The following is a 14,183-nucleotide window of genomic DNA, read 5'->3' as shown; positions in this document are numbered from 1 at the left end:
GGGGCGCTACTGCAGCCGCTTGCGCTGCAACGCGCCGTTGGTTGTTCAGAGAAGAAGAGAAACTCGCGACTCGTAAACAAACATGTATCTAACGTTTCTGTCGCTTTATTATTACTATTATTATCAAATGTGGGTACGTAAAGCAAAAGATTTTACAGGTTTAAGTACTAGAAGGAGTTGCCTGACTACCGACAGCGATAACTAGTGATCTAGATTAAGCAGGTTTTCTTTTGAATGGGCTTTTTTTCAGCTTTCAGTTTAGGTTCGGTTACATTTTCACAGGGCTTCTTTAAAAAATCCACATTTTCTTCAACATTTCAGCATAATTAAATGGCTGGGGTGTAAACAAAGTCATTCAAGTGGGTTTGGTGTGAAATGCTCCGTCCTAGAGAAACGTACCGAGTCAGAATTGTTCACAGTGGCGGTGATGGGAACCAGACGTCTGAAGAGTTGAATGTCTTTAAAAGCTCCTCACAGAACGTCATTCTGTGAAATGGTTAGTTATATTATCTTGTCTGATGACTGTTTTATGGTACTTAAGTATTTTCTATGCCATAGTGGTGGAGGGTGCATTCAGGGTGTTGTGTGGCCAAATAGTCCCAAAATAAAGCTTCTCTCTCTCTCTCTCTCTCTCTCTCTCTCTCTCTCTCTCTCTCTCTCTCTCTCTCTCTCTCTCGCAGATTCACCACTGTTTTACCATCATCAGCATATCTTGTAAAACTCGAGACACGTGTAGGTTCACTGGTGGTTTTGGATAGTAGATCAAGTGGCTGTGTCTGCGCTGTAGATGTTGTGACCCCTGGTTCCTGTCAGCACCACTGTAAAAAGAATCTGTAATAAGAGTCCAAGTTTCTCTACAATGAACCATTTTACATCAAACCATTCGGAATGACTTTTGACACCTGAATTTGTCAATTATGCAGAAAATGGGAAAGATTTGTGGAATTCCGCTTAAGTCTGTGAAGGAAATATGGAATTCCAGCGAATTTGTGCCTAATTCAGTCGTGGAGATGTAAACAAATTCATTCAGAGTGGTTTGATGTAAGATGGTTTATTGTAGACACTCAGATTTCTTTACAGTGATAGGATCAAGGGGTCACATTAGAAATGCCGCTGTTTTATTTGCTCTCCAAATAATCACTTTACCTACACACACACTCTGAGATTTTGTACGAAGTGTTGATAATGATCCTGCCTTTGCCCGATGACCGCTGGGATAGGCTCCAGCCCCCTCCCATGACCCTGAGGGAGAAGCGGCTTAGATAATGGATGGATGGATGTTGATAATGGTAAAATAGTGATAAATCAGTTATTTGGCGACCACTTTGCCTTAAAACACCCTGCATATATCTCTTTACCACAAATGACTTTTAAAAAAAGGATACATTTTAGGCTAAAACATCATCTCAAAATTATTCTAAAATAATATCTTACAATGGCTAACTTTCTGTGGGGGAGCTTATAGAAGCAGTGAATTCTTCAGATGTCTGGTTCCTATCACCACCACTGTGAACAATTCTGACTCTGCAGGTTTGTCTAGGATGAAGCATTTCACATCAAATACTCGGAATGACTTTGTTCTTATTGTAATAATTGAATTATGCAGCTATTTGGAAAAATCAGTGGAATTCCACTTCAAGGACAGGCTGTGAGTTATAGCCTCAGGTTTGACCAATGGTTTGTAATACTAGAAAAATAACACTTCTCCCTTTGTAGGTGAGTGATACATGATGTCTATAAAGGCAAAGCAGTGTGGGATTAAGTTTAATCCTCCTTCAGTTATCCTCATATATGAAAATGGAGATGGAAGAAACGTCCGTAAAAGAGTAATACCAGTGAGAAACTTCTCTCAGTATTCAGGTTTGATGTTCTTCCTATATTTGATTTCATTTACTAATGATTTGGAGTACATTTCATAAAGTCTATCCTGACTAAGACTAACATTGACTCTCTCCTTTAGACTGCAGAAGGGCTGCAGAGAGGCTGAAGCACCACGTCCGCCATAGTCTATACCTGGAATCTGTGCCTCTGGCACAGCTGGAGAGATTACACACGGTTCTCCGTGACCACCTACGGGGTCTCACCGTAGAGGAGAGTCTGGCCGCACAGCGAGGTCCTGACCTACACGAAGAAGACCTCAACAAGCTCAGCGATGAAGAGCTGAGCCGCAGGAAGGCCCAGATGGACGTGCTGTTTGAGCGCAACAAGCGCCACAAGGACGATCCAGACTTTGTGTATGACCTGGAGGTGGAGTTTCCTGAACACAGTGTACGAGAAACTTGCAGCTGGGATGAAGACCAATCAGATGAAGGGTTTTAGCAGACCATAGACTTGTTCGTAAGACTTAGAAAAAGGCAGCATCTGGCCAATTTATATAGACTCCACATAAACAACAGACTCATAGTCTTTCGCTCCTTTAGTAATGTTTTATGACCTCTCCTAACACACGTGACCATCAGAATTGGCATCCTTGAGTGAGAAATGACTCCAGACACCTCATCAGCCCACTGAGAGATCACTTAAAATTCTGTGCTATTTTGATGTGATTCCCAAGTTTGACTAACAACAAGCACAAACCTGGAATCCAGGGCCCGTATTCATCAAGCGTGTCAGAGTAAGAACACTCATCTAAGATCAGGGCACATCAATCCATATAGTCTTATTCAGGGTTATGTAAAAGGCACGAAGTGAGCCCATATGAACAATCTTACTCAGAGTTTCAAGAAATATGGGCCCAGAAGAGATTTATAACGCAGAAGAGAGATGTCCCTTAGCTCTCCTCTTGTTGGGCAGTCTTTTAAGTTTTTACTTTAAGGTGCATTCCAGCCTAAACTGACATTTAGTATGTTATTTAACATTATTTAATATTCTGTAGAACAGCTGTGCATCCTTCAGCCTCATCAATTTGACGAAATTCGCAGTTACGTGTCCTTTATGTGCTTCAATTCATTAATGTTGAATTGAAGCACATGTAGTTTTTTTTTAAGTTCCTCCCACATTATAAGGGGTTTTGTCTATCATGGTACCACTGTATACTCTCAGAAATAAAGGTATGAAACTGTCACTGGGGTGGGACCCTCAAGGGTCCATCTCAGTATCTTCAGTCAGGGAACATAACTAAACCATAATCCACTGAAATGATCTGTTCTAAGCTGTACTGACTCCACACACCCCGCCTCGCCTCCAGGCTTTTATTTTATTGTTCTGTTTTAAAACATTCGGTTATGAAAAGGTACAAATATGAACTTTTCACCTGGCGAAACTGATTTAAGGCTCACAATCAGACCTTAAAACCACTGTTGTACCTTTGAGGATACATTTACATCGTATGTACATTGATGAACGGTAAATGTACCTGCACAGAACCTTTATTTCTAACGGTGTAAGAGGAAAGTAGGCACAATGTAGCAATGGTTACATTATAAGTTTTAACTGAAATAAACCTTGAAGTTAGAAGGGTCAAAACAGGTCCTTGAGGGTCACAAACCTGCAGAGATTTGTCCTCATTCCCTCTAACACAGCAGATTTTTCAATAAAGCTACATGACGTCAGCCAAAAGTAAGGATTGTCCAGCTTGAGTTTCTCTCAGTACTGTGGCCTGACATTTCTGGTTTATCTGGCTAACTGAGAAAGCCTATCCATCACTTCACTTGACTCTATAGATGACACCATACATGCTGTAAGAATATTGCTAAATATTTATTTTTAAGAAAATCTGTACTGAACAACTATCTCACATAACAAGGTACATTGCTAAATATATGAAGTCATTTCACAGTAGATGTTTGGTTCTCCCTAGTCTATGCCAATATTATGACAAACCAAAAGAAAAGAGCAAAGGAATAGTTTCTGATTGTCATGCTTTCACTCTTCCCGCTTATTGAAAGATGTGTTTTCAATGGTAGCTTATGACCGTCAGTAATACGTTTGTGTAGGGATGGTAGGGTGGGCCATGCGAGGCCAGCTGTAATGTAGTCGCAATACAATATAAATGCAATTCCATATTTATCACAATAAAATCAGGCATTAAAAGGTAATACAACAGCAGCGTAGCATACATCAGTGCTAACACCACCTAATCTCACTTTGGTAGATCCACTGGTTTGTTTGTGCCACCTCTTAATATTTATGTATTTATTTTTCATTTTACAGCAACTGCTCACAAATGGCATGAGAGTCCTGTTCTTCTGGATCTCATCAAAAGCACTGGCTCGAACGAGGACCACTGCCAATTTAAAATCATTCACAGAATTCATGAAGCATCTCAGACTAGCAGTAATGATCCAAGATCAGTTGTCCTAGAATCATGATTGGGGAATACCCCTCTGCAATTTCAAATCAGACACATTAATACTTCGATTCAATACAAATGGGCACAGATCAGATATAATCCATTAAGGATGGTTTGCATCTACTGTGGCAAAGCAAACCCTCATCACATTCAGTTCCATGTCTTTGGTGTTTCTCTTTTGGTCCTCTGCTTCACTAAAGACCACTTCGTTACCAGCACATCACCACAGGCGGAGGTGGAAACGTGATATTATTCTTAATGAACACGATTACGTGGAAAGAGCAGCTGATCCTGAGTCACCACTGCAACTCTGAGGTACTTCGACGAACACAGGCCTCAGTTTTGTGGTGCTAAATAGACTTCTATCTAATAAAAGTGCATCAAAGCTGCTAGAGAAGATGGCAGATACTGCCAAAACATCATTATTACCATTAATATACATTCAGAGATGGACACAAAGGTTTGTACGTTAGCAAAATGTCATGTCTTTTCGATCAGACGAGCTGCTGTTCATCTGGACGGAGTTACAGAAGTAGTCACTTCATAGTGCAAGTAAAAGAAAACCTTGTTTTCCTTAAAGAAGAAAAAAAAAATCCTACATCCAGCAGGACAGCTGCACTTGGCATCTTTGAGTTTTACATTAAACGAAAATGCTCAAAACTAAATGTAAGACCTCAGTCTTGTGGTGAATGTTTTGTGCAGCAGTAATAAACGTAAATAAGTCAAATAAAAAGTTACACGACTAACAGAGTAATGGATTTGGTGTTTGGAGTTCATATAGCAAGAAAGCCTACACTACCGTTTCAGTAGAAGGGGATAAACATATATAGATAAGCTTTCACTTCCCATATCTCGCCATGAAATTAAATGCATAAAATAGATACCAGATGACTTGCAGCACAAGATTCAGCTTTTGAATTAACAAAATGGACACGTTTCAAGTACATCAAAAAATAAATTGTTTCATTGTGACCCTCTTTTCCTTTGTCATCATCATATAGAAAGTTATATATATATATATATATATATATATATATATATATATATATATATATATATATATATATATATATATATATATATATATATATATGCACACTTATGTATAAAAGTTATATAATTTGAAATTTTATTTTTTCTTCCGATCCTGGGTGCACCGCGGACAAAACCTAGAAAATGAAAAGCATATTAATGCACAACGAAATCCACAGCATTTCCAACAGTAACCTTGATCTTTCACAAGTACAAAAAATTCTCCACATTGAGGACCTACCATTTCCCTTTGGGTTTTGTCGTAAGGTCCACACAAGCGAAGTGAAACCACTCAATTGGACACTATTCACAGTAAAAAAAAAAGGAACAGAAGTGAATTGATTATATTAAGATAAAAAGTACTGAATAAGTTCAACATAAAGTCCATAAATTCCACCTGCGATCTAACCTACTACCGTGCTTGTGCTTAAGTGAGACAGTACTTTTGCAACAGAATGTTCAGCTGTTGAGAGACATTGTTTCTGCAGTGCCCTCTCACACAGTCAATACATTAATCAGAATTTGTGTTGGGGCACTGAATCTGCTGGCTGATGGAATAAAATGAGAATTCAAGCAGCACAAACTACATTTCGAAACGTTTAGGTTTTTTCACAATCATTTTTTTTCTACACATTAAATAAACAAAAAAAAAAAAGGCATTAAGAAAAAAGGTGATAAACATGGCTTACATCTGGGTTGTCACAGCCGATCATTTCTCCATATGACACTTGGTGGCACAAACAGTATGTGGGCTCGTTGGGGTCGACTGGCATGTCTAAGACATCCGATGGGTGTACGGGTAAGAGGGATTCAGAAAATTCAGGGCTAGGAAAAAAAAAAGGAGAGAGAGAGAGAGAGAGAGAGAGAGAGAGAGAGAGAGAGAGAGAGAGAGAGAGAGAGAGAGAGAGAGAGAGAGAGAGAGAGAGAGACAAAAGACATCACTACCCTATCAATATCACATAATAAAAGGTACATGTGCTCCTGTTTCTTTTAATCATTTCTCATTTACCATCTTTCACGGAAACTATGACGATGTTCACATCACCAGGTTGAAGTGGCACAAATGTTTTATCCTAATGTGACTCAGATCTGATGTTTTCAGAGCTGTGTGGACGCAAATCTGATCGTTAGCCACTTTCATACGTGGTCCTAGATCGGATACATATCCGATTTGCGGCCAAACGATCTTAATGTGACTTATGTGACGCTGAACAGAAGTTTAAACCTGTAAACGATAGAAAAGCAACACGTCTGAAGCTGAGAGCAGATCAGAGTGAATTGTCTTCGCAGAGAAACTCGTTCTACTCGTTACGTTTGTGCTGAGGATGAACGTTATTCATCCTTGTAACATTACTGAGTAGGATGTATGAATGCGCATCATTTCAGGATGCCGGTTCGTTCACTTTAATAACAGATTTAAGCCACTTACCTAAACTAGTCTGGACCATTGTTGTCAGAGATCAGACTTGAACAAAAAATAGTATTTTAGCAATGAGGCTTGTAACGTGAACGTAGCCTATGTTTATCTAAGCCAAACAGTATTAGAACTCTGTAAATTCCAGACTTCAACACAAAATATTGAGAACTGGATCTTGACCTTAAATGTGATCATTACAAAAATGTTATATAAAAAAAAAAAAGTTATAAAAGGAAAAGAAAATGACTAGTCCATTAAGGATACACTCAGTGGAGAAAACCAGATAAGCCTCATGTGCCACAGAAAAGGAATATTTTTAAATTTTTAACCTGTTTTTCATTTTTTTCTTTCGAGGTGAGTCATCATCTGAGCATTTTCTTCCTCTGCCTTTAGGTCCTCGCTTTTCCTTAAGCCCTCTTCCACCTCCTTCTGTAAAATTAAAAACACATGAAATTCTTTTTTTAAATAGTTATATTTTCAATGCAATCAGATGACAGAATCTTCACATACACGCTTTCTTAGTGCTAGTGAACTGGCAGAAGAAATCAGGTTTCAGCAATATTACATGAGACTAAGATAAAATGAGAGCCCAACACAGCATTATCGAATGCCAAGACTTTAGTGACCTAGTCATTTGTGGTAGCAAAAAGGCATACCACTGAGATTTCTCAAGAGAAATTCAATTCCAAAGCCTCTCTCAGGTCACGTTATACTGAACTGCTTTTTGTGTAAACACGGTACATTTGCACATCTCATTTTAAAGCTTCACAATAACTCTGAGAGGACTTAACTGACAGCAGTGAATCCCACTTGAGTGCACATTGGCGGTTATTTCATTCAAAGTGTCTGGCATGCCTTTAAAAAATGCTGTAAACTGTCAAAATGATGAGGGCTGATCCCAGATTGTGCAATAAGTGATGCAACATTTCATGCCACAATATGTCCTAAAAAGCAAGTTTCTGTAGCTAATTCCTGTCTTACTTTTGAGTGCTCTACTGTCTGGACTCTCATAGCCACCAACATCAAGTTTTTCCTTTAACTCATTCTCAAAGCGCGCCAGGTCTGCGTCCAGTCTCCGGATGTGCTTGTCAACCTATGAGACAGAGATGAAATCAATTCAAATAATTTCCAGATTAATCGCAGATCTTATAACTGCTGCTTTGAAGAACAATATGCACTCACTGACCATTTCATATGTCTGCATGGCAAGCTGCACTTTGTCATCGCTGTATTCTTTACACTTGCTGTAGGCGCTCTGGATCTTCTGCAGGTGCTCCACCCTCTGCTCGGATGCAAGGTTCCGCACATTTGTGATGTACTCTTCTGCAAGCTTATCAATCTCTCCTTTCTTTTCTACCATGTTGGAAGAAAAACATTTGTTCAAAAAACACACAAGATGCTTAGAATGAAGTAAACGAATGCCACATGACCACTGACTTACCCTCTGTTCTGCTGTCCAGTTCTCGCATCAGGGTGAAGTTTCTCTGGAGTTCACAAGGCAGGTTTTCAATGCCTGAAGGGATGAAAAACATCTCTTTGTTGAAACTGCCATCACTGAAGAAAGCGTGGTAGTTTTCCTTTAACTTGCGCACATCACAAGGTGAAGCCAATACAACAAGCCAAATGAACAGATGTCAGAAGTGGTTACATTTACACAGTAAAAACAAGGAATTTATATTTCCTGAGTATTTTCAAATAGTTTTACTTCTAATATACTTGCGAGGACACTAATCTACTTTTTACTCATATACTTTTAATAGGGATGCACAATCATAAGAGATTTTTCCTCCAAAAGCAACAACCAGCAATTGGTCAATTTATTGTTTTTATTTTGGCCAAACTTTCAATATAAATAAAGTGAGCCAGGTACCCGCATTTGTGACATGTCTGAATGATGCTACTACACCCATTTTAAAATCTCCTGAAATGTCAACATCCTACATTTTTCTTGCATTTCATTTTTTCTCCTCTGTGATCCACTTTGACATTTATGTGCATTTACATACTAAAATAGTCATAATACATTTAACATCAACATTTTCCAACCTCTCTGTATCCCTTCGCTTTAAACAGGGCTACTGTTTTCCTATTTTTGCTTCTTTCAGCCTGATATATGTAAATGACCTCTGTTCTGATTGGCTGTTCTGTATTCTGCCGCATTCAGAAAGCAGCCCGGATTGAAATACTCTTGAACGTGAGTCCGCAGGGCTAAACTGCCCTAGGCTGAACAGACATTTGTTCAAATGTGTTGGTTTTCATAGCATTACAAAAACAGTGAATTCAAAATGTATGGGCTGTATGGACTGCAGAGTGAAGGTATATTTTGAAGTCATAACAGCGTCTACATACTACAATAGACTCATTTCAATATAGTGAGCAAAACTGTTTTTCCATGATTTGTTCCTTTAGATGTAATTAGCTCTTGCTTTTGATGTAGTGCTTTATTTGATTTCTCCTTTATTTATGCCAGCACAATGTTATTTATACTGCACTCATTTACCCAACAGCATTAAATCAGCTAATTTGTCTGTAAAGAAATCAGGTGACATAAAAATTTAAAACAGTAGCATCCATACTTTTCATTTATTAACATTTTGTTATTAAATCCATCCATCCATCCATCCATCCTCAACCGCTTATCCAAGTTCAGGTCGCGGGGGCAGCAGCCTAAGCAAAGAGGCCCAGGCCTCCCTCTCTCCCGCCACCTCCTCCAGCTCTTCCGGAGGGAAACCGAGGCGTTCCCAAGACAGTCGAGAGATATAATCCCTCCAACCTGTCCTGGGTCTTCCCCGGGGTCTCCTCCCCATCGGACATGTCTGGAACACCTCCCTAGGGTTAATTAATTCCTATTAATTCCTTTTTTTCCCTTTTTAATTTCATTGTGTTACACTAGTGACCCCATCGGTCCTGATTTGGGACAGGCCATCCGACTTTTGAGGTCTCTTATTTTATTTAAGACCAAAATTATGCATCAAAAAGAAAAGATCAGACCCTAACGGACTTCAGTTGCATTTCCACGGTGAACTCAATGCTCAAGTAGTTTTTTTTTTTTTTTAACCTCCTGAAATTGTTCTGAGAAACTTTTATATCTATCTGACTGCATAACATTTATTTTACTTTATTCTGAGGTTAAACTGTCAGACATATGTAAACAAAGCTCGCTTTCTATAACTAGCATTTTCATTCGGAATTGAATTTGCATTTATTAAACTTTTCCCATGAACACAGAGCCTGCTTGGTTCCACCACCTACATGGAACAGTACCACTAATTATCCTTCCAAGTAACTTGGGAACAGAGTTGTGGTACTTAAAAGCACTTACCATCTGTATGTTTGAGTAAAAAGAGAGCATTACAGCCAGAGAGAGAATTAGTCCTGTTTAACTGGATTTAGTGCAGCACACTTTGTAAAATGTTCAATGCAAATAACAGGACTCATTGTTTTTGAATCCGAAATTCAGGGTAGGTCTTACTTTAGTTCTCAGACGTCAGAGGAAAGTGAATAAATATCGTGGCATCTCGTGTATCGTGCGAAACTTCCTGAAGTATCGCGATATTACAGTTTCGCCCACCTTTCCATAAGAAGCCTCTCCTCTCATCGCAACACCTGGCGACAAAAACCGCCGTTTTGTCCAACCGAGATAGATAAACAACTCGCACACAAACAGTCTACTCTAAACTTCTAGTTTAATCTTCTATTTCTAACCATAACATGTTGGTTGAATTAGCTACCACGCAAGTTTATGCCAGCAAACAGCCGTGCTAGCAAAACCGGAATAACTATAACAGCAGCAAGAGTAACGCTATTTAATATAAACAGCTACGGCTGTTAGACACGACACGGCTATTTTTCTTAGGATAACGTAAGTTTGGTTAATTATTTGTAACCCTCGGCTTGGAAAAGGGGTAAAAATCACAAGCGCTGCCGAAAGTTTCAGGCAACACTGCGAAACTTTAATTACAGCGAAGCTAGGCCGGCTAACGCTAGCGCGAGGGCTAATTTAGCACACAGCTGTCCGACTGGCAAATCTAATTCCTCAATTTAAGTGTAAAACTACTTCAGCTTAATCCGAGAAAATAATCCACAGACGAGGAAGTGTGTTAGTCTTTCACGAAACCTGTCAAAATATTCAGAGACACCAGGATTTGACAGGCCGACGTTAGCTGGTCGGCTAGCGGACATTAGCCTAGCTAACAACCCAACTCGCTTGCGCCACTACAAGCAGCTCGTCGGGCCGCCAAAAACAGCCCGACACCAGACTCGCTTATACGACTTAACAGTTGCTTGAAAACTTGTTATCACTCACTGTCAAGGTAGTGTTCGAGGTAAATAGCCGTCGCCATTATTTCCGACCTTCAGCTCAAAACGTAGCTTTAATAGTTTTTCCTCTCAATGCCTGAACTAGAACAACATTGGCGCTCATTAATTATTCATAACCCGCCTTATTTCCATTGGCCGAGAAGCCACTGTTTTGCATACTTTCATCTGATTGGCAGGTATTGGGGTTTGGCTTATTTCTTAAACATTATATGAACATACATACATCCTACATATCACCATCACGTGATAAATCACTCACGTGGGAGAATGTAGAAATTATTAAAGAAAGTTATTTTCATGTGTAAAATACGTGTAAAGTGAGATCGTCCACTTTTATGAGTATGAACTACAAAATATACTGATAATCAATGCGATTGTGATTTTCTCCCTGAATACATTTGTGTCATTCGAGGCATTTCTGTAGCATAACGATTATAAATAAAGCTGGGTTTTCGCGAATGTGCATGAAATATTATATCATAGGACCGAAAAGTGAAGAGGTGTAGTTTGGGAGAGTTGTGCTTTAAATAAGACGAAAACGATGACACGGGCTTTACAGGGCAGAGAACGTGCACAGCAGAATCTCTATTAGCAAATCATTTGTGCCCACTGCTGCGAGCATTTCGAGCAAGGACACAATAAGCAACACCCTACATAGGTCATGTGCGCTGTTGCTATGAGTGTTTTTAAGTGTTTTATGTGTCTAAGAATGTATTTCGGTGCCAGGTTGCCAAAGACAAATTTCCCTTTTATGCAAATCTAATGGAGTTTTCTTATCTTATCTTATCTTATCTGCCTTGATTGATCAAAAGAATGTAAAGATTTGATCTCCTGGAGTTGGTGAGCACTGCAGTATACATGTCTGTCCATCCATCAATCCAAACATCCATCCATTTATTTATTTATTTATTTGATGGCTTTATGAAACAAATGATTGACTTTTTTTTATTTAAGCAAAAAAAGGAAAAGATATCTTGTATTTTTTCCCACTGAACCTGTAAAACAGTAATACTGATTTATAACTAACTTTCCCCTTTAATCGGTATCTGTAACGACCATGCGGCGGCGCTCGTGTTTGACCCCGGATATAATCTGCTGGGTGAAGTGTTCGGGATCATGAGAGGAGAAGAGGAGTGAGACCACCGCCGCGGGTGGGCTTCATTCACCTGGTCCGTGTGTGACGCAGCGAGTGCGGTGGGCTGTGGACGGAGACGTGCTGTGAGTAGATGGACGCTGGTCTGGGAAGTTCGAGCGACCTCCAGTCTCAGGTGGGCTGAGCTCCGCCGGCCGAGCGCCTCGCTGAGTCCGCGGCTGAAAAAGGCTTTAAGAAGTTCTTGCTGGTGGTTTTTTAACTGATGTTGTTCACAGGTTGAAGAGATTGAAGCTCTTTCCGCCATATACGGTGACGAATGGTGTGTGATTGACGAGGCATCAAGAATATTCTGCATCAAAATATCAGACGACACTTGTGAGCCCAAGTGGTCTGTGTGTCTGCAGGTACAGGCTTCATTCTGGCTCTGTCGGTATTATATTTGTCGTTATTGTCATTTATTCTTGCTCTCTTTTCATAAGATCATGCTCCCAGAAGACTACCCGAGCTCTGCACCTCCAATATACCAAATAAAGTAAGTGCAGGTTCAGTGTGACCACAAGAAGGGTCAGTTATATATATATATATATATATTGGTAGGGCTGTTTTGAACGTCTCACATATATCAGTTTGTAGTAGATTCTAGGACACTGGCCAAGTGCATGTTTCATTATGAAGAGAGCACGTTTAGTACCGTTTAACTGGATTTAATACAACACATTAAGACAAATATTGAATATAAATGATTGTATTGACAGTAGCACTGCTGGTTCTTTTTTTCTTGGTTCCAACCAGTGGTGGACAAAGTACACAAACCGTGTATTTGAGTTAAAGTAAAATATCACTCAAGTAAAAGTAGAAGTTTCTCCCTTTAGACCTCCACTTGAGTAAAAGTACTAAAGTATTTGCCTTCAAATGTACTTAAGTATCAAAATAAAAGTACTAAAAGAGTAATTCTGGCTCTGATCTGGTCCTGTTATCATTTTTATATCCAGACTGGCTTCATGAACTCATTTCAGGTGAAAGTCCTCCAGCGTCTCTCTTGGTAAACCAGTCTTTTAATAGAACGTCATTAATTAGTGACGCTGACGTCTATTAAAATGATCAGAAGCACAAAACACTGAAGGTAAACAGTTTCCATCAGGGAGAACCGAGTGGCTCTGAAATCACTTTTTACACACAAGCAAAGTTTCAGTTTCAGATTTATTTACAACTTAGTTCCAAGTTTAAGTTGAATAAAAACTGGCTTTAAACTCAGGATCACAGATGAGCTCCTTTACTATGTTGATCTGTAGGCGTCTGTTCATAAACATAAACCAGCCCAAACTCATTTACTATAAAATGAAATGGTGTTTGTAGAAATTCAGAAAAAAGCCGCGTCAGTCTCGACTGCATATGTGGACATATTTCTATATTGAGCTCTATTTACACAAAGTTAGGTTAGTTCATCATTTATGTTGAACAGACTCTCCCAAAGTTTTACGCTGCTGCGCTGACGTTGAACAGCGTGCTGCACTCGGTCGGTATGACCAACAGGTCAAAACCAGCTCTAAACAAAGTGACCGCTGGGCCCTGATTGGCGCTCTGGCTTTGCGCTTCTTTCGTTTTGACATGTTACGTTTTTATACACACAGAAACCAAAAGGAACGACAGAAAGCATACAGTACTGTGCAAAGTTTTAAGAAAGCATTTATATTTGAACTGTGAACATAAACCAACATTACTTAAAATACCCCCCACCCCCCCCCCCCAAAAAAAAGTAGTTGTTCAAAGTCGGCACCAGAACACCTTATTTAATTTGAATGAAAGATTGATGAGCTAAACCAGGAATTGCATAATAACTACAAATCATGCTGGGCTACCTTGAGGAGAGGCTGGGAAATGGTTAAGCAAACATATTGATGCATAATGTTTTATGTTAGTCTTATTTGTATTTGTTCTAATATTACTGTTTTCTGGCCAGTTAAATAGTCTCTTAAATATAATTTTCTCAGCTGCCTAAACCTCTGCACAATACATAACTGAAAAACAGA

General features: G+C 39.3%; 3 protein-coding genes across 5 annotated transcripts in view; 2 read left to right on the top strand and 1 right to left on the bottom strand.

Moving 5' to 3' along the window:
- The first annotated feature begins 40 nt into the window (after positions 1-40).
- On the top strand, positions 41-3,152 carry cep19 (centrosomal protein 19). 3 transcript variants are annotated; one of them, XM_017693274.2, is made up of 3 exons: positions 41-133; positions 1,717-1,860; positions 1,961-3,152. In XM_017693274.2, the coding sequence occupies exons 2-3, from the start codon at positions 1,728-1,730 to the stop codon at positions 2,317-2,319; spliced, it is 492 nt and encodes a 163-aa protein (XP_017548763.1). In that variant the 5' UTR covers positions 41-133; positions 1,717-1,727; the 3' UTR covers positions 2,320-3,152. The 3 variants fall into 3 exon arrangements, with proteins under 3 accessions (XP_017548763.1, XP_037401078.1, XP_017548764.1); XM_037545181.1 differs by having other exon boundaries at positions 53-84; XM_017693275.2 differs by lacking the exon at positions 41-133 and adding an exon at positions 140-496.
- Positions 3,153-5,395: 2,243 nt separating this feature from the next.
- Positions 5,396-11,198, bottom strand: ing5a (inhibitor of growth family, member 5a). The gene is made up of 8 exons (XM_017693322.2): positions 11,047-11,198; positions 8,182-8,253; positions 7,927-8,093; positions 7,722-7,833; positions 7,070-7,169; positions 6,013-6,148; positions 5,565-5,626; positions 5,396-5,460 (listed from the first exon to the last, which is right to left on the bottom strand). Exons 1-8 carry the CDS (start codon positions 11,081-11,083, stop codon positions 5,421-5,423), a joined length of 726 nt encoding a protein of 241 aa, XP_017548811.1. The 5' UTR covers positions 11,084-11,198; the 3' UTR covers positions 5,396-5,420.
- Positions 11,199-12,165: 967 nt separating this feature from the next.
- The window catches only part of impact (impact RWD domain protein), a 58,084-nt gene continuing 56,066 nt past the window's right edge, over positions 12,166-14,183 (top strand). The window contains exons 1-3 of the mRNA XM_017693321.1: positions 12,166-12,328; positions 12,429-12,557; positions 12,633-12,685. Coding sequence (XP_017548810.1) covers positions 12,287-12,328; positions 12,429-12,557; positions 12,633-12,685 — 224 coding nt within the window. The 5' untranslated portion in view covers positions 12,166-12,286. The remainder of the gene's footprint in view (positions 12,329-12,428; positions 12,558-12,632; positions 12,686-14,183) is intronic.

The sequence above is a fragment of the Pygocentrus nattereri genome, chromosome 15, assembly GCF_015220715.1.
Source record: "Pygocentrus nattereri isolate fPygNat1 chromosome 15, fPygNat1.pri, whole genome shotgun sequence".
NCBI classification, from domain to species: Eukaryota; Metazoa; Chordata; class Actinopteri; order Characiformes; family Serrasalmidae; genus Pygocentrus; species Pygocentrus nattereri.
This window is presented reverse-complemented; position numbering and strand designations above follow the sequence as displayed.

Excerpts from the sequence above, each read along its gene's own strand:
- cep19 (XM_017693274.2), top strand. The coding sequence starts at position 1,728 with ATGATGTCTATAAAGGCAAAGCAGTGTGGGATTAAGTTTAATCCTCCT. Across the intron at positions 1,861-1,960 it reads AAACTTCTCTCAGTATTCAG|ACTGCAGAAGGGCTGCAGAG; the intron begins GTTTGATGTTCT and ends TCTCTCCTTTAG.
- ing5a (XM_017693322.2), bottom strand. The coding sequence starts at position 11,083 with ATGGCGACGGCTATTTACCTCGAACACTACCTTGACA. Across the intron at positions 7,834-7,926 it reads CCATGCAGACATATGAAATG|GTTGACAAGCACATCCGGAG; the intron begins GTCAGTGAGTGC and ends TCTGTCTCATAG. Across the intron at positions 7,170-7,721 it reads AGACAGTAGAGCACTCAAAA|AAGGAGGTGGAAGAGGGCTT; the intron begins GTAAGACAGGAA and ends TTAATTTTACAG.